Source organism: Verticillium nonalfalfae (genome assembly GCF_003724135.2).
Source record: "Verticillium nonalfalfae strain VnAa140/NRRL 66861 chromosome Unknown scaffold_47, whole genome shotgun sequence".
In the NCBI taxonomy this organism is placed as follows: Eukaryota; Fungi; Ascomycota; class Sordariomycetes; order Glomerellales; family Plectosphaerellaceae; genus Verticillium; species Verticillium nonalfalfae.
The window spans coordinates 129,321-153,088 of NW_021167272.1; the positions used below are offsets into that span (position 1 = coordinate 129,321).

The 23,768-nt window shown below is 55.6% G+C and overlaps 9 protein-coding genes across 9 annotated transcripts; 6 read left to right on the forward strand and 3 right to left on the reverse strand.

The window, feature by feature from the left end:
• Positions 1-423: 423 nt before the first annotated feature.
• D7B24_006529 (uncharacterized protein) lies at positions 424-1,466 on the reverse strand (the record flags this gene model as incomplete). Its single annotated transcript, XM_028640657.1, has 2 exons — positions 424-998; positions 1,136-1,466. 2 exons carry the CDS (start codon positions 1,464-1,466, stop codon positions 424-426), a joined length of 906 nt encoding a protein of 301 aa, XP_028495163.1.
• Positions 1,467-2,332: 866 nt separating this feature from the next.
• On the forward strand, positions 2,333-3,302 carry RPL13 (60S ribosomal protein L13; the record flags this gene model as incomplete). Its single annotated transcript, XM_028640658.1, has 5 exons — positions 2,333-2,335; positions 2,391-2,424; positions 2,517-2,563; positions 2,648-2,806; positions 2,901-3,302. 5 exons carry the CDS (start codon positions 2,333-2,335, stop codon positions 3,300-3,302), a joined length of 645 nt encoding a protein of 214 aa, XP_028495164.1.
• Positions 3,303-3,836: 534 nt separating this feature from the next.
• D7B24_006531 (uncharacterized protein) lies at positions 3,837-6,253 on the reverse strand (the record flags this gene model as incomplete). Its single annotated transcript, XM_028640659.1, has 4 exons — positions 3,837-5,389; positions 5,436-5,690; positions 5,744-5,875; positions 5,929-6,253. The coding sequence occupies 4 exons, from the start codon at positions 6,251-6,253 to the stop codon at positions 3,837-3,839; spliced, it is 2,265 nt and encodes a 754-aa protein (XP_028495165.1).
• Positions 6,254-6,969: 716 nt separating this feature from the next.
• On the forward strand, positions 6,970-7,275 carry D7B24_006532 (uncharacterized protein; the record flags this gene model as incomplete). The annotated part of the gene is made up of 1 exon (XM_028640660.1): positions 6,970-7,275. One exon carries the CDS (start codon positions 6,970-6,972, stop codon positions 7,273-7,275), a length of 306 nt encoding a protein of 101 aa, XP_028495166.1.
• Positions 7,276-8,624: 1,349 nt separating this feature from the next.
• On the forward strand, positions 8,625-10,164 carry D7B24_006533 (uncharacterized protein; the record flags this gene model as incomplete). The annotated part of the gene is made up of 6 exons (XM_028640661.1): positions 8,625-8,727; positions 8,853-8,923; positions 8,984-9,083; positions 9,130-9,456; positions 9,508-10,009; positions 10,074-10,164. The coding sequence occupies 6 exons, from the start codon at positions 8,625-8,627 to the stop codon at positions 10,162-10,164; spliced, it is 1,194 nt and encodes a 397-aa protein (XP_028495167.1).
• An 835-nt stretch (positions 10,165-10,999) lies between these two features.
• On the reverse strand, positions 11,000-11,283 carry D7B24_006534 (uncharacterized protein; the record flags this gene model as incomplete). Its single annotated transcript, XM_028640662.1, has 2 exons — positions 11,000-11,132; positions 11,195-11,283. 2 exons carry the CDS (start codon positions 11,281-11,283, stop codon positions 11,000-11,002), a joined length of 222 nt encoding a protein of 73 aa, XP_028495168.1.
• A 3,864-nt stretch (positions 11,284-15,147) lies between these two features.
• On the forward strand, positions 15,148-16,519 carry D7B24_006535 (uncharacterized protein; the record flags this gene model as incomplete). The annotated part of the gene is made up of 3 exons (XM_028640663.1): positions 15,148-15,573; positions 15,624-15,797; positions 15,851-16,519. 3 exons carry the CDS (start codon positions 15,148-15,150, stop codon positions 16,517-16,519), a joined length of 1,269 nt encoding a protein of 422 aa, XP_028495169.1.
• Positions 16,520-17,320: 801 nt separating this feature from the next.
• D7B24_006536 (uncharacterized protein) lies at positions 17,321-20,666 on the forward strand (the record flags this gene model as incomplete). The annotated part of the gene is made up of 12 exons (XM_028640664.1): positions 17,321-17,809; positions 17,867-17,930; positions 17,981-18,086; positions 18,146-18,203; positions 18,257-18,313; positions 18,362-19,058; positions 19,112-19,392; positions 19,444-19,724; positions 19,786-20,004; positions 20,058-20,145; positions 20,223-20,473; positions 20,576-20,666. The coding sequence occupies 12 exons, from the start codon at positions 17,321-17,323 to the stop codon at positions 20,664-20,666; spliced, it is 2,682 nt and encodes an 893-aa protein (XP_028495170.1).
• Positions 20,667-21,490: 824 nt separating this feature from the next.
• On the forward strand, positions 21,491-23,111 carry D7B24_006537 (uncharacterized protein; the record flags this gene model as incomplete). Its single annotated transcript, XM_028640665.1, has 3 exons — positions 21,491-21,571; positions 21,621-21,788; positions 21,849-23,111. 3 exons carry the CDS (start codon positions 21,491-21,493, stop codon positions 23,109-23,111), a joined length of 1,512 nt encoding a protein of 503 aa, XP_028495171.1.
• Positions 23,112-23,768: the final 657 nt, after the last annotated feature.

A 23,768-nucleotide genomic window follows, 5' to 3' on the forward strand; every position in this document is an offset into this window, starting at 1 on the left:
GCTCGCACAGGCACGGTCTCAGTTCTTCCGGCCTGGGCCAAAGTCGCGAACGCTGTCCGTGGGTCACGTCAGCCTCGCCCCGTCGGGATAGAGCTCCGGCTGCAGAAACCCCAAACGTCCCGCGAACCTATTCGCCCTGCAGAATTGACGACACGTCGTAGCAGGATACACACTCACACGCACATACAGAGACATGGAAAATCAAAATGAGCCGAACTGGGAAATGTTTCTTTGTTATTCCCCCACGACATCAAGTCCACCAGACGCCGTCTAATGCAGGTACATGTCGTACAACTTGTCTACAGTATGATGATACACGTTGCTCTGCACTCATGCTGTGCAGCTTCCACCGCCCCCCCAAGTTTTTGTACTGATCCCAATGGTACAGCAAATTACACCTGTGTCCGTGTGACGGTATCATCATCACCACCAGCCCTTCTTCTTCTCTCCCTCCAACCCTAACTTATCCAGCGGACCCCCTTGACGCTGAGCCTCCTTCTCCTTCTCGAACGCCGCGTGCGCAGACTCGCGAATCGCCTCCTTGCCTCCCTGCACGGCCTTGACAACATCGCTTCCCGTCGTAGTCTCACCCTTCGCCGCACTCGACGAGAAGGGCCACCAGCTTCCTCCCGTCTTTCCACTCCTAGCCTCGAGAGCCCTGAGCTCCTCCTCCCTCGCCAGCGCGTCGAGCACCGGGCTCGGCTCCTCAGTCCTCGAGGTAGCGGGTGCGGCAGCGCCCAGGGCAATGGACGCGCCAGTAGGCGGCGCAGGCGCCAGCAGAGGGGGCAGCTTGACACCCGTCTCGCGGGCCTGGGCGTTGGCGTCCTCGACGAGCTGGATCTGGTCCTCGGTCGCGGTTCCGTTGATGAAAGCGATACGGGCGGCAGAGAGGGAGTCGGCGTCCATGAGCTTCTGGGCTTCGGTAAAGTCTTCGCGACGCTTGCGGTTGTAGGTGACCATGTCGTAGACGGAATAGACGGAGATGAGGCCGGCCAGGGCTGTCATGCTGTTAGCTTGGGTGTTTACGACGACCGACCGTCCTGCCTGTAATTCTGAAGGGGAGGCAAAGTAGGATGCCTCCCGCCGAGGGATCCAAGAATGTAGGTGGCGGCAAAGGGTAAGGAGGTAGCCGTACCAGTGAATCCTAGCAGTCCTGCAATAGTGACGCGATGCGCAACATCAAAGAAACGTCGTCCACCGCCGACAGCCTTGTCAAATCCAGACACCTGGGCCTTTCGTGCGGCCTCGTGTGCAGCTCTTAGCCTTCGAACGCGCTCCTCAGGTGTCTCGCCACCCTTCTTGGGTCCATTGCCTGATAGCCTGCTCGCGGCGGATGGAGCTTTCGATGTAGCGGCGGATACGGGGGGTTGCTTCGAAGAGGCGTGCGGGGTGGTAGATGTGAATCGGGTTGCGTCCGAAGCGCTCCGGAGAGGCATGCGCGTCGCCATTGAGGGTTTTATCGGCATCTTGGTGGTGAGCTGAGGGATGGTGTTCAGGAGAGACGTTCGGGGTCTGCTAAAGATGCCGCCGATGATCGTTCCATTTCCATTTCCCGGCTGAGATTTTCAGGGATTGGCGCAGATGGGATTGGCTGAGCGCGACAGCTGGCAGCGACTGGCAGAGGCTGGCAAAAGGTCTTACTTCTGCCTCTCCAAGTTTTGGGCTGTGACAGGAACACTGTAGAGCTTGGATCATTGGAACAGTTCGTTTGTTCGCGAGAAATCAGGTAGCAGTTTCCACGACGCTTTATCGATAGTCCTAATGTTGGAGTATCGCGATATCCCAAGAGTTTTTTGTCACACGAGTCGAGCTAACAGAGCTCGATGACGACAACTCCAAAGTCATTCGGCTATCGAACAAGTCATGGCCATCATAATCTTATCACATAGCAGCAATCGAGGATTGAGCATCTTCACAGGACCATGATCACGGGTCGTCCAGGCAGTGAACCTGGGCGTCTGAATGGGAAGCGCTGGGCAGGTGGGTGAAGGACAGGCATGACCATGTCGCTTGCAAGACTGATGCGATAAAAGCGGTCGGTTGCGGCAGAACTGCCCACATCAGCCCAGCCAGTACGTACCCGCTTCCTCACGATGCTGCTCGTTCGTCAATGGATGAGTAGACCCCAGTCGGTCATGTGACCCTGCACCCTCGACCCAGTCCCCTCTCAGATCCGCTTCGTGGGTGTGGGCCCCACCCGAACAATTTGGGCAGGCACAGGAATTTTTAGGGCAAGCGTTTTTTGCCGACTCTGACTGTCGATTGCCTCCTCCTCCAACTAACCTCGCAGCAACCCTCATCAACAACTCGGTCGTCAGCAGTCCAAGTCAAAATGGTATGGCCCACGGCCACGGCGCATCCTCATCGTCCGTACTGACTTTCAATTCCAGGCGATTCAGGGCAACCAGAAGCTCCAGAGCAACCGTGAGGCTCCCCCCCACACCGATTCGATCCTCGACGACGAAACGCAAGAACACGACGACGAAATAGACAGACGACTGACTTTGTTCCTTCAGACTTCCGCAAGGATTGGCAGCGCCGGGTTCGCACCCACTTCGACCAGGTATGAAACGACCACGGGCAACGAGAAGGACTTTTTTTCTCGTGTGTATCGCGACAGAGGATCTGATATTTTCTGGAATTTTAGCCCGGCAAGAAGCTCAGCCGCAGACATGCCCGCCAGGCCAAGGCCGCCGCGGTCGCTCCCCGCCCTGTCGACTCCCTGCGCCCCATCGTGAGGTGCCCTACCATCAAGTACAACCGCAAGGTTCGCGCCGGCCGTGGTTTCTCCCTGGCCGAGCTCAAGGTACGACAAAACCAACCATCACCTCGACGTGAGGGGAAGGGAAAACAGCGACCCCTCGATCGTCTCCCCAAAACCCTACTGACACCCACCATAGGAGGCCGGCATCCCCCGCCGCTTCGCCCAGACCATCGGCATCTCCGTCGACGGCCGCCGCCAGAACCTCTCTGAGGAGGGCCTCGCCGCCAACGTCGCCCGCCTCAAGGCCTACCAGGAGCGCCTTGTCCTCTTCCCCCGCAAGGCCGGCAAGGCCAAGAAGGGTGACTCCACCGAGACCGACCTGTCCAAGATCGAGACCGCCTCCCACATCGCCAAGGCCCTGCCTTTCGCCCCCGTCGCGTCTGGCTTCTCCGAGATCAAGAAGTCCGAGATCCCCGCTGCCGTCGAGGGCGGTGCCTTCAAGGCCCTCCGCCACGCTCGCAGCGAGAAGCGCAACCAGGGCAAGCGCGAGAAGCGTGCCAAGGACAAGGCCGACGCCGAGGCTGCGGCCAAGAAATAAGCGGGAGGCGGCATGTCGTGAACGGCATCAACCACCTCTGTCTGCTCATTTCCTTTTTGGTTCGTTCGTTTCAGGCTGGGGCTGGCCGGATTGCATGGTATCGGTTCATTTTACGCGCAAAACGCTGCTGCACGCCTCCTTCCGGCTGCTTTTCGGACCATCCGTGTTTCCGTTCCGAGAGGAAGCCCGGAAGTCGGCTTCTTTCTTCTTTCCTGGCCTGGGCGTGTTGGGGTAGAGGGGGGAAGAACAAAGATACAATTGAGGACGCGGGTCAGGAGGCAGAAGAAGAATACCGCCGCAGCTGCATTCGTCCTTGGGCTGGCGTATGTACTCAGACGACTGCAATGGGAAAAGCATGATCTGAAGTGGGTACATGATATCCAATGTGAACTATGACCTTGCTTGCTGGATATGTCTGAACACGGGGTGATGTGATGTGCCATGTGAAGCGTCATGATTCGGAGATGTAGGAGTCATTTGACTACGTACGCTACAGATTCTTTGGCGGCAGCCCAATATTTTCGGCCATCCGACTCAGACTTGCTTCGCGCCGTCATCCTTTCGACCCTCGGCCACCAACTCCCCGCCTTCCTTCAGCATCTCTCCCAGTGCTGCTCTTCTCGCCGCGGGAAAATCCTCCCCAGCATGCTTGACCAGCTCGGACACGAGCACCAAGCCATTCTCCCGATCAACCCTGGCCATCCCTTCCGCCTGCTCCGGATCAACCTGCTGCGGCTGCAGCCCGTCCACGACAGAGGCAGCATCCGTACTAATAGTGACCTCGCCCCCGGTCCCCGCCGTCTCGACCGAACGCTCTTCACCTTCTCTTCTCCCCGTGATGCTCTCAACAAGCGCCTCCCACGCCCCGGGCACAGCAAGCACCTTGGACACGACGCCAGCGCCGTCCTCGCTCCTCGCCATGAGCGCAAACACAAACCACGCCTCGCTCCGCAGCACGCCAAACTTGGGCTGCACGACGAGGTGCGCGAGCGTCTTGCCCAGCGCCCCGTGGCGCCGGTAAAACACCTCCCGCCGTGGCCGCGCAACGTCCTCCCCGGCCGGCGACGACGACGGCGGCGGCGGCACGACGGGCGCGCCCTCGCGCCGGAACACGTACCCGTCGTCGCGCGGGTCCCAGTCCGGCAGCAGCGGGGGCACGGGCGTCGTGTGCAGGACGCGCACGACGGCGAGGGCGGCGCGCGCGGCCTCGGTGCGGGTGTGGGCGGCCTGGGTCGGGTCGGCGCGCGCAAAGACGTCGAGGAGGCGGTGCAGCAGGGGCTGGTTGCTGAGAGGCGAGAGGGGGTCGGGGGACAGGGGGGCGCAGAGGCGGCGGACGTTTTGCGGTGTCGATGTGAGGAGGAGGCGGGTGAGGGAGACGGCGGCAAAGTGCAGCTGCGGCGTCTGCATCGAGGTGTTTGGGTCGAGAGACCAGATCGCGGGCAGGAGGTCGGGGGTGAGCAGGTCGCCGAGCAAGGGCCGGGAGGAGGCGGGGATGGCGAGGTTCTTGAGGAGAGAGAGGGCCGAATGGAGCAGCACGGCGTCAAAGGGGCCTTGCGCTGGTTGGGCGGTGGCGAGAGAGACCTGGGCGGCGGTGATGGCGATGACGGGCGTGTGCAGTTGGTGGTTTGAGACGAGGGCAAGCGAGGCTTCATCTGATCGGGCGACGTTGCCGAGACAGAGGCAGGCAGCGGCTTGGAGGGAGGGATTCTCAGGGGACGACAGCCAGGACTGGAACGTCTTGAAGACGGGCGAGTTGAGTTCGTAGCATTGGTTGAAAGTCGGCAGGTAGCAGAGATCGGCCAGAAGCTGCATGAATGTGTTTCGTAATTGCTTCAGTTGGGCCTCAAGGTCTTCCTCGGCGACGACGGTAGGATCAAGCTTTGCGGAGATGTGGTAATATGCGCCCAGTAAACTCGGCATGCCGTATGAACTGACGAAGACGGTCTGCAGGCTCTCAAAGGAGAGGTATGACAACGCAACCAACGTCAGCTGGATGACATCGGCAGCATCATCAACAACAGCCGGACTGAGGGCAAGGTTGAGGAGGATCAGAGGCGTCTGCGGATTGGCGACGGTCGCCTCGGATTCTGACTGATTAGCTGCTGTCCATATATGAATGAGGTCACTACGTACGATGGCCAACAAGCATCTCAAAGATGGTGCCGATCATGCCGAGGAGATGCTGGCAGTGGGCGAACCGCGGGCTGGCAAGGAGGTCGACGAGCTTCGCACTGAGGCCAGCATTCGAGGCTGCGAGCTGCGTGGACTCATAATCCATCATGACATTATGGATGACCTGGATAGCAAACGGCAACAGACTGTCATCCTCCAGCTGAGCCAGTAGGGCTGGCATGTGATTGGATGAGACGACGCGCGCGCGGTTCTCATCTGCGTGTTGTCATCAGTGACGTCCTGAGCTGCGATCATGGGATGCCACGTACCAGCATCGGCACAGCAATTTCCAGCTAGTCGCAATATCTGTAACTTCAGAGACTGCCGTATTGTGTCGACGGCAAGGATGCCGAGGAAGAAGTCAAAGACGGCTGAATCCCCAAGCGGGAGCCTCCAAGACGCTGGCGCTCGTCAGCGCTGTGGCCGTGTCTCATGAGGAGAGATGGGTTCTTACCAATTCTGCTCCCGTTCGCGAGGATCTGGGCAACTGCATCGATCTCTTCAGAGCCTGCATACCACAGCTGCTGGACCGTGTGAAGGACATCTCCCAGGGCTCGCGTCCGCCGGAGCCGGTCTGGGTCTGGCAACAAGGCGGCATCGCCCCCCGCCTGGTTGCGGACTAACTGACCAGTGCTGTCGTGGGTCCAATTTTGTAACAGCGAGTCTACCTCTGATGCTGTTAATGTGTTAGCGGCAGCGGTGGTGTGCTGCTGGTGGTCGCCCGGCGTTACAAGCTCGTCCACGGCTTGAGGAATAACATTCTGGTGCAGATTCTCCATGTTCGGTACTTGTAAAATCAGGTCCTCGCCCACTATGACTCGAAGCCGAGTATGGTTCCTTGTAAAGAAAAATAGAGAACCAGAGCTATATTCTCTGAATGAAGGCGAATGTACTGGAGTTGTTGGGGAACCTCGGGCTGAGCTTCAAGTCGAAAACGGTCTCATGTGCTTGTGCCTGTGAGTATGGCGAGTCTGCCATACAGCGCGTGGCTGGTGTAGTCTTTGGATGTGGCTGTGTGTGCCACACCTCGATGCTAAGCAAACAAATGGGGCCTTCGCAGCACGTGATGAGAACACCAAACTAGACACTTCGAAAACGACCAGGTCGCCTACAACGCGTAATCCACCCATCCTAGGAAGTCGCTCTTTGAGGCACCGCGTGCTCATCATCACGCGAGCTCTCCATGGATCTGGATGCCAGGCGAATGCAGAGTGCAACTCGCCAAGCGGCAGCTTCCACGGAGTTTCGCGTCTGGGCTGAGGATCAGCAGAAAAGGTGCCATTCCACCAAGCTTGAAACGACAGTGATGCTCGGTTTCGAAGCTCATCGCACGATGTCTCAATGGTCGGAGACTATATAACAACCTCCTCGTCTTGTGGCAGGAGACCCTGCTATCATTGTCAGAACTCCAGTCCAGATATTTCAAATCCATTTTACGAGCCGAAATACCGCTTCAGGCACACATCCGACGAAACACAACACCTTTCTCGCTGTGATGCCTCCCAACAGTTATCCCCAGCGTGCCAACTCGACCAACCCACGGCTTCAACCCCAGCGTGGCCCACAGCCCGCCAGGACAGCCTCCACCAGCAGCTCTGCTAACGACCAGGGGAAGAAGCCCAGTGATGGGGCGGGTGCGCAGATGAACCAGACCCTGTCGATTGCCATGATGACGAGCCCCGTGAACCCTGTTCCCTTCCCGCTGTCAATACCCCTCGGCATCGCCATGCTCCTCACACCCAGCGGGAAAAAGCAGCCACCGAAGCGAACAGCATCTCAGGCACCGAGCCAGCGTCGCTGAGACGCATGACGGCAGAGGCGACCATGGGACGATCGTCAGCCAACAGCGACCACATCTGATGGAGCCACGCAATCCGAATTCACCATCACGCAGATACGAAACGCAGCCGACCTGGAACGCTCCCTGCCGTCTCTCTGTCGTCTGCTGTAGTCCTGTGTCAATCCCGAACCGGCCATCTCGGCCCTCGACTTTTTCGCACCTCTTTCCGATGCCGATACCACCGCGTATTGGCACGACCTTCGGCTGGAGCTTTTCGACCCATAACCTCTCATGTCGCTGTTCGTACTTACGCGTCCCACATCCGCAGCCATTGAGGCACTTGGAACCGTGCAGCTGGTGTGTAATCCTCAGCAGACGCTTGCCAATACGGCTAGATCCATAACCTACTCGTGCTGCCGGCGGAGAGAGGGCAAAATCTAAGCGGCATGCTCATGGCGCGCATGGAATCATTTGCCCTGACGGAGCTGGACATGTCATTCATGGCTGCTGCTGGACGTGGCAACTGACACGCCGGCGCGCGCGCTTTACTTGAGAGCTGGGTGGACTGAATGGGGCAAATGTCCGGATTATGCACCTTATGCTGACGGGGAGTTGGGCAAATGCTCCTTGTTCCACAAAAGTCTTGGACCAGCATAATTCCGATGCCCAATCCATCAGCATCTACAGCGTTCTTGTCGGTCAGATCCATCTATACCCATCTCATCGTCCATCGCGTCCCTCCGTATCCGTCATCTGCTGCCCCCTGCATGTCGCCCGACTGGGCTCGTCCGCAGCTGAGGCTCCGTGCAATCTGTCTTTTCCGCATTGGCTGGATGGCGCCCGCTGATCCGCGACCACGGCCTACCTGGGAGATGACCCCTACAGGTCTCTTCTCCAACTAACCCCCCCAAGCTGCTCGTGCCCCCCCTGCTGCCGACTCGGTTGGCGGCGCACGACAGCGACCACGGTCCGTAGGTCCGCCCAAGTGCCAGCGCGTACCAGGGGGCCTCCCAGTCTCTGCTGCAAGGCCAGGTCCAATCGGGATCTTTACCCTGCGGTGCGGCTTGCCCTCGCAGCGGCCGACCCGTTGGGAGCGTCCGGCCCGGGGCTCCCCCACGCGCGCCCACGGGAAGCTCGTGGGAAGACGCCCGATACTTAAGCCTCATCTGCCCTTTTGGGAGCGACGTTTGGGCTTTTTCGTTTCTGGTCTGTTGGCCTGTTTCGGGACGCCGAGGCTTGATTGATTGATTCTTTCTTTCTTTTCCGTGAGAGACCTGATCTCCCAGCCATTGGCGATCGCACTTTACTGATTCATAGAGCAGAAACCGCCTCCGAACGAAGGGCGCCCTGGCCTGTAGCCTTTGAAAAACATGGCTTCCAACCGCACTATCGTGTTTTCGGCGGTCGCTGCGGTTGTTGTCGGTCTGGGGATTTGGCATTGGCGAGACGAACTTGTGCCGGCTTCACAGAAGTGTAAGCTCTCACATTGTTGTGGCCTGAAATTGACTTTCGCCGGTGATCGCTTTTCCATGAGCTGGCCGTCAGCGTTGGTGTCTGTCATCCGAGTCTGAGGCTGACGATTACGCCAACTGCGGCAGGCAATAAGTCCAAGTTCAAGCCTGGAAAGGATGGACGTTACACCATCTCGGCCAAGGGAATCAAGGCCCAGGTAATACAAGGAATACCTGTGACCTATCTCATTACTCAACGTCACTGAATCTCAATCTAGTTCATCCCCTACGGCGCAACACTTACCAACCTGTACGTCAAGGACAAGCAGGGAAACGACGTCGACGTCGTTCTTGGGTACGATGACGTTGATTTCTACCGTAAGTACTCAGCAAGTTGTGCACACTTTATTCTGACGTGGCCTAGCCGTCGACCCTGGCCACCCTGTGTACAATGCGATTCCTGGCCGTTACGTCAACCGCCTGAAGGGCGCGCAATTTACCATTGGTACCAAGACGTATCACACGGAGAAGAACGATTCCACCAACACTCTCCACAGCGGCGGCAACAACTGGTCGTACCGCTTCTGGGATGTGACCAGCCTCGCAAGCGACTCTATCACCTTCTCCATCTCTGATGCTGAGGGCGAATCCAAGGGCTTCCCTGGACGTGTAGAGGCGTCCGTCACCTACAGCGTGGCTGATGGCAAGTGGAACATTAGGATGGAGGCCACTTCCCCCGAAGCCAAAACCCGTGAGCCGTAGCGTATGCTCCCGTTGCCCTCCTCGTAGCTGACATACCCAGCGCTCATGCTCACCCAGCACACCTACTTTAACCTTGAGGCCTACCGCAATCCTTCTACCGACAATATCTGGTCCCACACGCTGCATATGCCCTACGCCAAGCGCTTCCTCCCGATAGACTCCTTCGGCCTCCCCACCGGTGCCATTGCTTCCGTGACCCCTGGCCACATTATGGATTTTGCCTCTCGGCCTGACCTCCCCTTTGGCCGCGCCCGCGACACCCCTGACTTTGCCACCAACGCCGGCACGGAGGGGTACAACCACTTCTGGCTGTTTGACGACGTTCCCTCGCCCGAGACGGTCGTCCTCACACTCGCGAGTCCCTGGAACGGCATCAAGGCTGATCTGAGAACGGACCAGCGCGGCGTGCAGATCTACTCTACGGGATGGAGTGATGGATCTGCTGGGCTGAAGAGCACGCAGGGAACGGACAAGGTGAAGACCATGGGGCGAAGCTCGGCCGTGGCCATTGAGCCGCACGACTTGGTGGACGGTGTCAACAAGTAAGTTATTGCCCCCCATGATCGGAGGTGCGACGGGGAGCGAGGGCACATGCTGATTCTGTAGCCCGCAATGGGGACGCACCGACGCGCAGATTACAGGGCCGGGAGAGACGTACACGTGGGAGGCATCGTGGGAATTCGGTCTGCTGGAGTAGTCAACGTTGCAGCAGGCGTTCGTTCTGAAAGATTGCTCCGTCCTGAAAGGTTGATAGGGCGGTAGCATCCGTCATGCCTTTGGAAAACTCTCGCTGCTGGATGTTCACGCCCGAGGACTTGACGTCTCCGGCATGTGCCGTTTCGCCTGTTTATCTTCTCCCGCAATCTTTGAGCACAATGCCACTGCTAGGCGTGCCAATAAGTACGCCGAACCAATGTTTTGATCTTGCTAGAAGTCATTGCTAGGCTCTACCGTGAAATGTCGAAGACCCTTTGAAGACCATTTGGCTCTGTGAGTCCGAGCCTTTTGGTCGCCTCTCGTATCGATTTTGGTCCTCATCATTTGCCCAAGATATCAATGTTCGCGCCCGACCCCTGAGTTGCACCTAATGGTGTATCGAAGTGACTTCGGTCATTATGTCTTCCTCTTCCGGGTTGCGTCTGATTGCCTCCAGCCAGCTCAAGCTCGAGGCCGACCCTCACGTTGACTTGTTGATCTCAATACTTGCACAGGTCGTTGAATCCAAGGGATGTGTTCTCCACATATTTGTACGTCTGCTTTCTCCATGCCAAAGGCTCGAGCTTAAGGGCTGATCAATATACCCCGCGGTCACGCGCACGTGGCGTGTCATCCTCGAGAAACAAGCTTTGCCAGGGGGGGCAAGCCGCGTCACGGCATCAATCATGCAGGTACCCGGAACGCGATGTCTGAGGGGCAATATATCATTGATCGCGACTCTAAACTCTGCCCTGAAAGCTCCCAGGGGTTACAAAAAAGTGGCCCGCACCGGGCACCATAATACCAGTGAATAAAATAACAGTCCCCGTCTGCGCTCAGAGGGCGAAGAGGGCCGCTCCGCCGAGAATACCGGCTCCGATGAAGTTGACGCCCAGAGTAGGGGCGGCTGCCTTGGAGCTGCTGGTGTGGCGGGTCGACGAGGAGCCGGTGGCAGTGTGGGTGGAGGATCTGTAGGAGACTGTTGTTAGCCGTCGAAGCCCATCGACGAGCCCCGTAGGACCTAAACGTACCCAGTCTCGACAGCCGTGGTGGTAGTGGTGGTAGTGGTCGCCAGGGCGGGAATGGCAAAGGCCGCGGCGAGGAGGAAGTTGAGCTTCATGTTGAAAGAGCGTGGTGAAGTATAGATGTGAGATATGGAGTCGGTGTGCTGCGGTGGGTGAGTATCTTTCGAGCAGAGCAGGTCAAACTGGGGGGCTCCTTTATACAAATCCCCCCCTTTCCACTCAGCAGTGTAAGCCGTCGGCCTCCTCACGGCGTTGGATGGCTTGTGACGCGGCAAGCGGCAAGCAGGGCGGAATGTTGCGCATGGGAAGGGTATGATATTGCGTACGCGTCAAGTGCGTGGGGCCATGGCTCGACCTCCAATATTGCGATCGTATTGCTTTTTTGCGACTTATCACAAGGAATACTCTCAGCCACTGTCAGGTCCGTCAACGCGTTAGTCCTACTCACACTCGCAAAACATGCTGGTCCGCGTCTATGTTCCTGAAGCCGAGGAGCCGCGGTATACATGTAGGCGACTCAGCTTGCGCCCTCCCCACGAGGGAGCCTCTTGTTCATCTAGTAAGTGTTCACAGTTACGGGTGTGCCTTCTCACCCAGAGAGTCGTAATTGGTATTCCTCGATTTGGTCGCACATCCTGGGTACGTAGATTTCACACTGTCCAGAGACACAGTCCGGCCCCGAATGAAGCCTACAGTTTAGAACTGATCACCGCATCACGGCATCAGAAAGGTGTCCAGGCAGCAGCATAACCTGCCAGACGCCAACGAGATTTGAAGTCAAAACCCGGCACTAAGGTAGGGAGGTAGGCGAAGGTGGAAATACGAGTCAAGCTTGCCAGAAAGAAGATCCGCTAAGAGCAGCAGTGGCTTTAGTTCGAATTGTTACGTCTGCCTGATTGGCTCAATCTGTACAACGATAGACAGTAATTTGCGTCTTCCGTTCATGAAGCTTGGCATTATAGGAATGAGAATAGCTGGGGTAATCCTGATTTTGCGACGATTTCTAGAATCAAAATTGAGTGCGAATGAAGGTCGCATTACGACTGCTTTGCTAAAGATCGATGTGTGACTGGGCGAAGGGCTAGTACCCGCTGAGACAGAATTCTCGTATCATTGCCGCTGTTCCGGCCGATTCTCCCGACGTACGCCGGGAGTGGAATGGCCACAAATAAGTGGCTCCGGCGTGTTGCATTGACTGCCTGCCCTCAGATAGCTGTGGCAGTATATGCTGCAACCTGATCCCAGGAGTTTCGGTGCTCCCTTCTTTCCATGTGTGACGTCTGAGCATGATCCACATGGCATTGTTCTCAAGTTCAGCACTGCCACCGGCGTGAGGCTTGTGGATCGTGTCGGGGACGCTCGTCTCCTCACTAAGGGAGCCTACCGAACCACCAGTGGCAGGCAGCAATTGTTGCTATTCTGGGACTTGTCACCAACAATGAGCATTTATTTCAAAACTTAAATGTTAGCACAGCATACTGAGTGAAACCAGAATTGGTTAGACGCTGGGAGGGTGACGGCATTCCCCAAGGCTCTCAAATCCTGGATTGGTGACATTAGTCTCAAAGAGGCAATTTTTATGTATGGCGGGCGATTGCAGGCCTTCGCATGTCTGAGTCGACCTGCCACTCTCCCCACATTCGGACCCTGATAAACAACATCTTCAGGGGTCATCTAAATTCGCCAAGAAGTCTGCCTTGGTAGTGTTTCATCGGCACCGAAAGCTTGAGGAAGCCGCGACGACGGATACAAGGTCAACGCGGTCTCGTTCACTCGAGCAATTTAGCAATTGTTGACCAGCCTGCAGACGCGTGCAGTAGATCGAAGATGAACAGAGTAACAGATGCAGTAGCTGATCAGGGATTCATGCATATTTGCGAGACGCGGGGGTGCCTCTCGGCAGATTGGACCGTCCCTAAATCGACAAAGCTATTGACCTCTGACAGTGCTCTTTTCTACATTATGAACATCACGATGTAACTGAAATGATTGTGCGTCCGTATTTAGACAGGGCGCGTTTCTCTGATTGAATCCATGCGTGCTCATAGTTCTTTAATTGTGCCTGCCTAGAGCTGAAATTGGAGTACTAGCAGGCTGAGCCCGGGACACGAGGGCTTAAGTGGTATATTCAAACAACTGCCACGTAGATCTCCGTGGCTGCGAGGACGTGAGCTCCAGATGTCTTTCTGCCCATATATCATAGTTGACCGCGTCGCAATGTTGTGAGATACCCATGCACTATGCTCACAGCTACTCTGTGACATAGTCTGTCGGCCTTGACATGGGAGGATGTCGTGCGTGGTTATTTAGGCAGTAAGAGTATCTTCACACATCTGTTAGCTTCACCATTACTCTCTGTAAGCATCTGATCATCAGCCGCCCCGATGTGGTTATTGAGCTAAATTTTCAGGACCATGACCAATCAAGACTCAAAACGATGTACACCACCTCGTGGCGCTTTCACCAGCGCTTGAAGCACAAAGTGCACCTAGATTCCTACACGTAAAGGAAGTTGGTGTTACGTATCTCGAGTAAGTCTGAGTTTGAATCGTCTTCACCCTCTGTTCGCCCTCTTTTGCAAATTCGAATCTTTAAAAGGGAATTGTGCGTTGGATGAAAAGATCTAGACTGAAGGACAAGAACATGTCGCAGCATCCAGACCGGTTCACGGGCCAGAATGGTCATCTCATCATTAACAGAACTCACGGCAGATGCCAACATGATAGTATTTACTTCTTAAGCTCATGCATACACCATCGAACATCCGAGGGAAGTCTCCAGTAGCCAGGCAAAAGGTATAACATTGGCTTCTCGTCAGGCATAAGGGCGATTGAGATGTTTCGTGCCTTTGATATGCCTCGTATGCCCGAATGTGAAAGGATTACAACTACGAAAGCAGCAACAAATCATACATCTAGGAGACGATGGGGTTACAGACACTCTCACGACGATGGCACGACCGGGTGCCCAAATTCGGGCCAAAAGGTGGATTGGAAGAAAGCCTACCACCATGCCTGGCATGATATTTGTTGAGTGATTAAAGTGCAACGTGACCCGAGGATAACTCCGGAAAGCTGATGGGTCGGACGAGTTCATGGCCCCTCTTATCCCCAAAGGACTCCGATGGAATAGGCAAAGCCATGACCAATTGAGGTGAGTGAACGGATTAGGCCTCCAGCAGCGAGCAGTGATGCGGTCACGATGCATCGGCAGCAATTCAAACAAGCGATTGACACCGCCGAGCGGTCAGACTCGGGCCTGCTTTTGCGCACCATTCAGGGCGCCGGTTTTGGTCTATCAATTACCTGATTTGGTCGTGATGATCTCTCATCTGCACTAGGCTCCCCACAGAGACGACCGGGGAACACGGAGCCGAGAGGCCTCGGCCTTCCCCTACCCCCAAAGGGAAAACTGTCGGCAGTCAAACGACCGAGATACAGGGTCCACACCATGATCAGACGGCTTGAGTATGGGGTAAGCACCCATAACCAGGGTATCGATGGTGGGCTACATGCGGGGGCGGAGCAATTTGAAGCTTGAGTCTGGGGTTCTTCTGACTCTCCACAGAGCGCAAGCAGCACCGGACCACAGCCAAGACCAACTCCTTCTTGGACAAGCATAGATTACCAACTCGTCACTCGCACCGGCCGGAGCATTCTGCTACCCCGCGCATGACGTATGCCAGTCGACCTTCACCTTGGCCTAGGTGAAGCCGTTGATCTTCGGTCCGATCCGGGAGAGACCAAAGTCTTGGTCGGAATAAGCTCAATCTTCCACGGACCTGATGTGGGGAGATGACTGACATTGTACAACTGATCTGCGGGGCGCCACATCTTCTTGATCATCCAGGAAGTTATAAAGCTTCCCGAGCCCTGCGCATTGTTTAACCCCTTTTCCTCTTAGGAGACCACCATCTTCATCCCAGCAGTGGCCAAATTGTGTGCCTGTCATCAGTAAACATGAAGTTTCTCAATATCTCTGTCGGGCTTATCGCCTCCCTTATGTCTCTCAGCACCGCAAAGTGCGAGAAAGCCTGGCCCAAAGGTCCGTTCGTGACCTCTGGACGCGACATCCACAACTCAGACGGCGAGATCGTGAGACAAGCCGGAACCAACTGGCCTGGCCACGGCGAGGTCATGGTACCTGAGGGTCTGCAGTACCTTTCTGTGGAGCGCGTCTTGTCCGAAATCAAGAGCCTTGGCATGAACGCCATCCGATTGACCTTCGCCACGGAACTTGTTGACCAGATCTATGCCAACGGCGGTGAAGATATTGACATCAAGACCGCTTTCCTCGAGGGTCTAGGCACTGAAAACGGAACAATCGTCTTAGAGAAGGTCCTGAAGAATAACCCCAGTTTCACTCCCGAGACGAAGCGACTTGAGGTAAGATCTCCTCAACCAGCTTTTCTAGCATTTCCTAATCTCATGACTAGGTTTACGATGCCATTGCCGCAGAGTGCTTGCGCCAGCACATCTACATCACCCTGGACAACCACATTTCTTCTGGCGAGTGGTGCTGCGGCGGTGAGGATGGTAACACCTGGTGGGGAGACACCAAGTTTGATGTTGACAACTGGGTTCGCGGAGGCGCCTACATGGCCGCCCATGTAAGCTTACACACTGCGAAAATGAGGCTGAACCGCTTACTGACTGCTCGTAGTCTGCGAAATGGCCTGCCCTCATCTCTCAGTCTCTGCGCAACGAGCCCCGTCCTCCCAAGAACAACGATGCTCTGCTTCAGTCGTCCTACAACTGGCGCGACTGGTACAAGTACATGCGAGCTGGAGCCGACGCCGTCCACGCCGCCAACAAGGACGTCCCCATCATCCTTTCAGGTCTCGACTACGACACCTTTGTGACTCCCGTCTTCCGCGGCACCCCCCTCGAGCCTAGCGACCAGGTATTCAGCCGTGATGACTTCGTCGGCTACGGCGAGGACAAGTTGATCCTTGAGATCCACAACTACGAGACCAACACCAACAGCTGCGAATCGCTGAGGTACAACCTCTACAACAAGGGCTTCCAGGCCATGAACGCCTCCGACCCTGCGACTGTCAACGTCTTCCCCGTCCAGCTGACTGAGTATGGCCACTCTATGGAGGACGGTTCCTGGAAGACCAAGGTCTACCAGCCATGCTTGGCCGAGTATCTCCCCGAGGTCAAGGCCAATTGGTTCATTTGGGTGATCGTGGGTCGCTACTACACGCGCCAGGGTGTTCAGGAATTCGACGACTCCTGGGGACTTATGAACCCTGACTGGTCTGGCTGGAGGAACCCTGAGTACGTTGAGCAGATGCTCATCCCGCAGGTCGCTGCGACTCTCGCCTGAGCATGAGGATGGAGGATGTGTACATAAGAAATGAATTTGATGATAATCTTAATGACCACATGAATCGTATTGCGAATGTGCTTTCTCGTATTGTAGAACTGTGTACCACCATGATCTCGACCGTGATGTGTGGTTTGCGTCCGAGAGCATTGAACGAGCTGTTCCTCGATTGAGGATCTTTGAGCGAGATTATTGCGTCGCCAACACAACATTTCGAGACTTGGTCTACGATTCGATACAGAAAACTTGCTGCCATTTCACGGTGATGGGGCGCCTGCAATTCCGCTGCACGCTTGTAACTCAAGAAGGAAGGCGGATTCACGTCAATCAAGGCACGCGACGTATAAGTAGCAGCGTACAGAGCATTACGCTATGTGTGGACCTCGGATGTCTTGGGACGGTCGACCAGAGGGTTGTTTTGTAGGTGGATCTTGGAGTGGGAGCTTCTTAATAGGGACAAGTGAGTGTCCCCTCATCCCCTGAATACGAGCTCGGGATGGGCTCCTAGCGATTATCAGAGGCTGTAGGGTCACCTTCACACTGAATCGCTATCCACCTGATCTCGTGCAACGAACTGTGGCATCTCATGTGCGCACGATGAACTTCGTTTATGCAGCAGCATACAGGGACTGGCAATTCGCCTGAGGAACAAGGGCAAGATTCTCATCATGCTTGAGGGGTTGCGTCTTGGCCCTGGCCATGCCTCTGACCAATGATGGATTTAAAGGCTGCTCGACGCCAGTATCATGATACGCAACAGAGGAAGTTCATTTCGAGGTCCTCAATTGTTATTTTTGTACGATGCGCATCGCAGCGGCTGTTGTCTCGGTGCTTGCCCTTGCTGGCCCTGGCGCTGCCAGAAATAGGCGCCGGGATCTTGGCCCTGACATCCCACCATCCGCTGATACCGCGACGGCGCCAAAGAAGTTCATCCTTGAGCTCGACCAGAACGCCAACAAGAATGCGATAGTCAAAGACCTTAATGAGCGTCCTGGAAGTCGCGTCCTGAAGGTCTTCGACTCCGAGGTCTTCAGGGGCGTTGCTATTGAGTCCGACAGCGAGAATACTGACTCGCTCGAGGCTATCGTGCCCGTCCGCAAGGCATGGCATTCGAAGCCCATTCAACTCGTTCCTGTCATCGCTGGAGACTCCTTTAGTGACGATGCTCAGGCTCTCAACTACTCTATTCATTACATGACGGGCGTGGACAGGCTTCACGAGCAAGGCCTTTTCGGTAAAGGCGTCAAGGTTGGTGTCGTCGACACCGGTACCGAATACACTCATCCCGCTGTGGGTAAATTCTGGAGTCAAACTTGAGAACAAACACAAACTGACTTTGCGGCCTAGCTTGGGGGATGTCTTGGAACAGGATGCAAGGTTGCAGGTGGTTACGACTTTGTCGGTGATAATAGTGCGTACCAGCTCCGGAGACGTTTCTGCGGAGTCGCTGAAGAGAGACAGACAGTTGGCCATACCCCGGAGAGGAGCGACAGCCCGACAACGATCCGATGGATTATGGTGGACATGGAACCCATGTTGCAGGCATCATTGCCGGCAAAAGTGATGAGTAAGTCTGAATCGGCGTCTTTCCTTATACGCCAGTAGCTTTTGCTCACCATCAACCAGGTTCATCGGCGTTGCCCCTGAAGCATCAATCTATTCGTACAAAGTGTTTGGGCCTAATGTATGAAAGTCGTTGAAGAGCAGGTTAAACACTTCTTAGTAACAACACAACAGGAAGGCACTGGCGAAGAGGTCTTGATCGAAGCATTCCTGAAGGCATATGAAGATGGGGTGAGTCTGTGCAACCACAAGTACTTGGTCAAAGCTGACCCCGTTCAGATGGACATTATCACAGCTAGTGTTGGCTCTATCGGCGGCTGGAGCAACAATGCCTGGGCACTCGTTGCCTCGCGCATCGTGGACCAAGGCGTTGTAGTGACCATCGCAGCCGGCAATAGTGGCGATGTTGGTCCATTCTTTGCTAGTAGTGGCGGATCTGCCGAGAAGGTTCTGACTGTCGCTTCTGTTGAAGCCTCGATCGTTGCCGCCCGGCAATTCGCGGGAACCTTTAATCTTGACGGGCACTCGAACAGAACCATCCTGGGATACCGTCCCGCTGAGGACAAATTCCCATCGACGGTTGTGGACTGGCCAATTATCCCCATCACTCTCAATATCACTGTTGAGGGCGACGCATGCGAGCCACTGCCTGAAGACTTCCCCGACCTTTCCCAGACCGTTCCCTTGGTACGTGTTGGGGGTTGCGAGACGTGGCAGAAGCAGCGCTGGGTCCAGGAGCGCGGCGCAAAGCACATTCTCTTTTACATGGACGACAATCCTATCATTTCGTTCTCTGGATTCGGATGGGAGCAGAGCCAGTGGGGTCTTCTGTCGAAGGACGCTGGCGAAGCGATCGTCAAGACTGTCATCGCCGGCGGCAACGTGACTGCGGACTTCTCGCTTGACCAAGACAGCAACTACGTAGCTATGGTCAATGCTGGTGGCGGTCGCCCATCTGACTTTACGTCTTGGGGCAGTAAGTCAGCACAACAACCAGACCTTTGAGGGTAGCTGGCTAATTTGTGTAAGGCACGTTCGACCTCGAGCTCAAGCCAGACATCGCCGGACCAGGCGGAAGGATTTTCGCACCGTTCGTCGGGCATCGTTACCGTGACATCAGCGGTACCAGCATGGCAACCCCGTACATTGCCGGCGTTGCGGCACTATACATTGGAAAGCATGGTGGTCGTGCTAGACATGGAGCTGCCTTTGCCCAGACTCTGCACGCTCGCATCGCCAGCTCTGGCCGTTCCCTTCCCTGGTCCGACGGCTCGACCAAAGACTACGGGCTCTGGGCGCCGCCTATTCAGGTAGGTACTGGTTTGGTCGATGCTTTTGCAGTCGTAAACTATAACACACAGCTCTCCTGGGAGAAGTTCTCGCTCAACGACACGCACCACTACTCCAGGTACCACCAGGTTGATATCACCAACAGTGGCGAAAAGGAGATTGAATACCAGTTCAAAGTCCAGGATGCTGGCGGTTTCGAGTCGTACTGGACAATTGACTCCGCAAGCGCCGATACATATGCGGTACCCAGGATCAAGGACTTTGTCGAGATTGAGCCCTTTCAGATCCGTCCCCAGGTTAGTCTACCGTCAGGAACGTTCCGCGTTGCACCGGGACAGACCAAGACTGCCAAGTAAGTTGACCATTTGGCCATTCCTGAAAAGTCTGAAAGCAGTGTTGGTAATATTGTGCAGGTTCTCTTTCAGCGTTCCAGAAGGGTTGAACGCTTCTCGCATTCCCGTGTTCGGCGGCAAGATCCTCATCAGCGCCAGTAACTCCGAAGCACTCTCCGTTCCTTACTTTGGTGTGGGAGCCAGCATCAAGCACGAGTTTGATGACCTGTTCTACACGTCGGTTGGTTACCCAAGAGCCGTATCCGGTGTCAACCGTACGGATATTAAACAGAAGTCAAGGTGTGTTGCCGCGCACGTTTCCCAGCAAAGTAGCCCGCACTGATGAGGAGTAGCTTCACCTTTGACCTAAGCTTGGGCTCTCAAGACTTCGTCAAGCTGGTGCATGCTCTTCAATGGGGCACCCGAGAGCTGCGATGGGATGTACGTCATCAATAAGGGACAGATGCTCGTCTCAGTACGAACTTCTTGTTGAAAACTGTTTGCTGACGGAATGCCAGATTTTTGAATCCTCGTACCGCGAGCGCCGGTGGAAGTATCCCCCAGTTGTGGGCGAGAACAACTACGTAGGGTCTGTGGCCAGCTTTGATGTCTACAACAACCTCAACTACCCGGTCTTCGACCCGGCTTCCAACGACGAGAACAATACGTTTTCATATCCCCTGCAGGATGTGTCGCGTGACGCACCTTACGAGTCGTGGTGGCTCGGCAGGTTGGCCAACGGATCAACAATCGCCCCGGGCAAGTACAAGTGAGTTTTTGTTCCCAATTCAGAGATCACCATACGGAGCATGGTGGGTTGCCGAGACGCGGTGCTCGGTGGGTTTCATACCGAGATTGACCGTCTTTATAGGATGCGATTTGCTGCGCTTGCGCCTTTCGGCAACCCCAAGGCTTCGGACAACTGGCACGTTTGGGACGCCCCTGAGATTGAAGTGCTCTGAGTCATATCAAGTGTCCGCCAGGTATGCCTGGTTAACAGCGGTATTTAGAACATATCTTTGGGGTAAGAAATGTTAAGGTCTCGGCAGATGAGGGAGTCGCATGCAATGATCGTATTACGTACTGGTCGCGGTCGAGCGTTGATCTGTCACCGATTATCAATAGCAAAATAGAATGCCGCTTGAAGTACAAAGTGGGTTTATGGTATGGAGCAAGATATTTGCTCGAGCCCTTCCTCACCGTAAATGACATCGAGCAGGTCCTCCCTGTTCGACGCCAAGATCGGAGCTGGCAGCCCTACACAACCCGAGAGAAACCGTGACAGAGAAAAACTTAGAAACAGAAGTAAAGATTGTTCGTAAATGAGACTCGTGATCGCGTTTACGACCCCGAATATGCCACTTCAGATCTTCATCCTCAGATCGGGGAATCCTGGCCCCTCACAACCCCCGAGTTGATGGACCCACAAAAGGGGGGCGCACACTCCGGCCACCGGCCCATTTGCCGGAACACCTCCGGCATACCCAGACTTGTCGCCGCGAGGATTACGAGTCCCTCTCAACACTCTCGATCACGGCCCGATAGCTGTCCCATCATGCCGCCGGAACCTCGGGCCAGCTTGGCCGCGAATGGACTTCGGGGTGCTTCTGCGCGCCCGACGGATCTAGACGACTGCTGACAAAGTGCTGTCGCAATGTCTGGAGTACTTGAGTCTCCGATGGGGCATTCTGCTCTGGTCTGACATGTCGTTCGAATATTTGCGTCCATAGACTGATGTTATTCGACAATGAACGGAATGGCTACCGCAGCAACAGCAACAAAGAATATGGACTCTCGATCTAAGTTGAAGAGAGGACAGTCTAAGGGCAGCTGGTCTGACGAAGTCAAGATTGAAGAGACGCCCTCTGTATGAAAAGCTCCATTTGCGGAGTTGTCTTGGTGCTAAAGACGTATAGAAGAAAAACAAGACCTCGCCCACTCAGCCGCAGCGAACTGGGCTGGCAACACCCTCCTCGCCGCAGCTCACTGACGCGAGCACCCCGAGCGATGACCTCGCTTCACTGCTCTACTCTCCTCGGGTGACCGCAAAGATTTGGGGCATCGCCCAGCAGGGCTTCAACTCAGTCCGTCTCACCCGTCATCATCTCCTTAAGCGCTCCTTGTACTGACGCCTGTCCTCGCAGCCCAACCCTCCGACCCTCTTTCCCGAATACACCAAGCCAGGCGGCACCAAATATGTCTACCGTGAACTAGACTTCTGGACCAGTGGCTTCTTCCCTGGATCCCTCTACTTGCTCCTCGAACGCCAGCAGAAATACAGCCACCGGCTTCATACGCTCCTCTCTAGCGTCGGCGGATCCGCAGACCAACAGGACCCTGAACCACATCCATTGCAGCTTGAATTCGCCTGCAAATGGTGGACCGAGACCCTCCATACCAACGCCCTCCTCACCAACACGCACGACCTCGGCTTCATGATCTGCCCCTGGGCCCGGCCGGCCTGGGACCTCCGCCGTGACGCCCGCGCGTACGAGACAACCCTGACGGCGGCACGGTCTCTCTACAGCCGCTACGACGTCAAAGTTGGCAGTTTGCGGTCCTGGGATGTCTGCATCACAAAGCGCTACTCTTTCTTGACGCCCAATGACGGCATTCTCGTCATCATTGACAATATGATGAACCTCGACTTGCTCTTCTGGGCCGCTGCTCAGCTTGGTGACGCCGCAATGCACGCCGCCGCGATTCAGCACGCGCGTACAACACGGATGTACCACATCCGCGAGGACTCGTCGACGTGCCACGTCGTCGTCTTTGAGCCCGAGACGGGCGCGTTCCGCGCGCGCATCACTAACCAGGGTCACGCGGATGGATCGGCGTGGACGCGCGGGCAAGCGTGGGCTATTGCTGGTTTCGCGCAGACGTACGGATGGACCCGCGAAGTCGAGTTTCTGGACACGGCTGTCGCGTGCGCAGAGTACTTCCTGGCCGAGCTGCCGGTGACTCGTATCCCGCCTTGGGATTTCAGGGCACCGGGGGAGGGCCCGCAGCCCACGGACACAAGCGCTGCTGTGATTGCTGCGTACGGCCTTTTGCTGATCCATGAGGCTTTCGTTGCCCTGGGGAAGGAATCAGGGTATCTGGAGCATGCGTTAAGCATTGTGCGTGCAGTGGCGAGTAAGCACACAACTGGACCAAGCGCATATCGCAGGACGAACAGGAAGATTCAGACAGTGGAACAGGGCGAAGTAACTGAGACTGCAGGGATCGAAGTTGATATGGGGGCAGAGTGCGAGACGATCCTGGGAGGCGCCACGATCAACAACTATGAGTTTGCGCCGCGACGTTGGGCAAACCACGGTTTGGTCTATGCGGATTACTATTTCTTGCTGTTCGGCAACAAACTGTTAGAGATGGGGCTGGACGTGAAGTTGATGGGCGATGTCTAATAGATCATTTGCTGACCTCAGTTTGGGTCAATTTGGTTCGAATAATGTAGATTCAATTATCCATCTACGACGACGTCTTGGACTTACATGTCGTGCTCATTCTTGTGGGTTCTTCTCTGTCAGCCCAGAGAAGACGCTAATCCTCTGTGCCGGAAGAAATGAGTAGTCAAGATATGTGCTGAGGTCTCCGAACTCTTCCATGGATAAAGGTCCCACGCCATTCACAGGGGCGCCATTTTCAAACCGATGGCTCAGTGGAAGTACGTTTCCTGCTACTGGCGATGCCGCCGCGGTGGGGCCCCTGCTTCCTTGTTGATTATAGAACGAGACAGGCAATGGAGGAAAAGCGAGGGAAATACTGTCCGGTGAAGCGTCCTGGTCGTAGTCATTCATTGCCTGGTATGGCCCAAATCCGTCCTGGTTTTCCTGATCGAGTTGTCCAATTACCATGCTATGCGGCATGTTGGCAACTTCAGTGCGGACGTTGGGTGCAGGATCTCCCTCAGGTTTTGTCTCGTCGAAATAAACGGAATGGCTGAGATCTAGCATACCATGGCCTTGTTCTCGGGCCCGCACGAGGCGCCGTGCGAATTTCGATGCCAGGTTATCTACTTGGTCGCCTGGCCCATTCCATCTTTTTGACATTTCCTGGAGGCT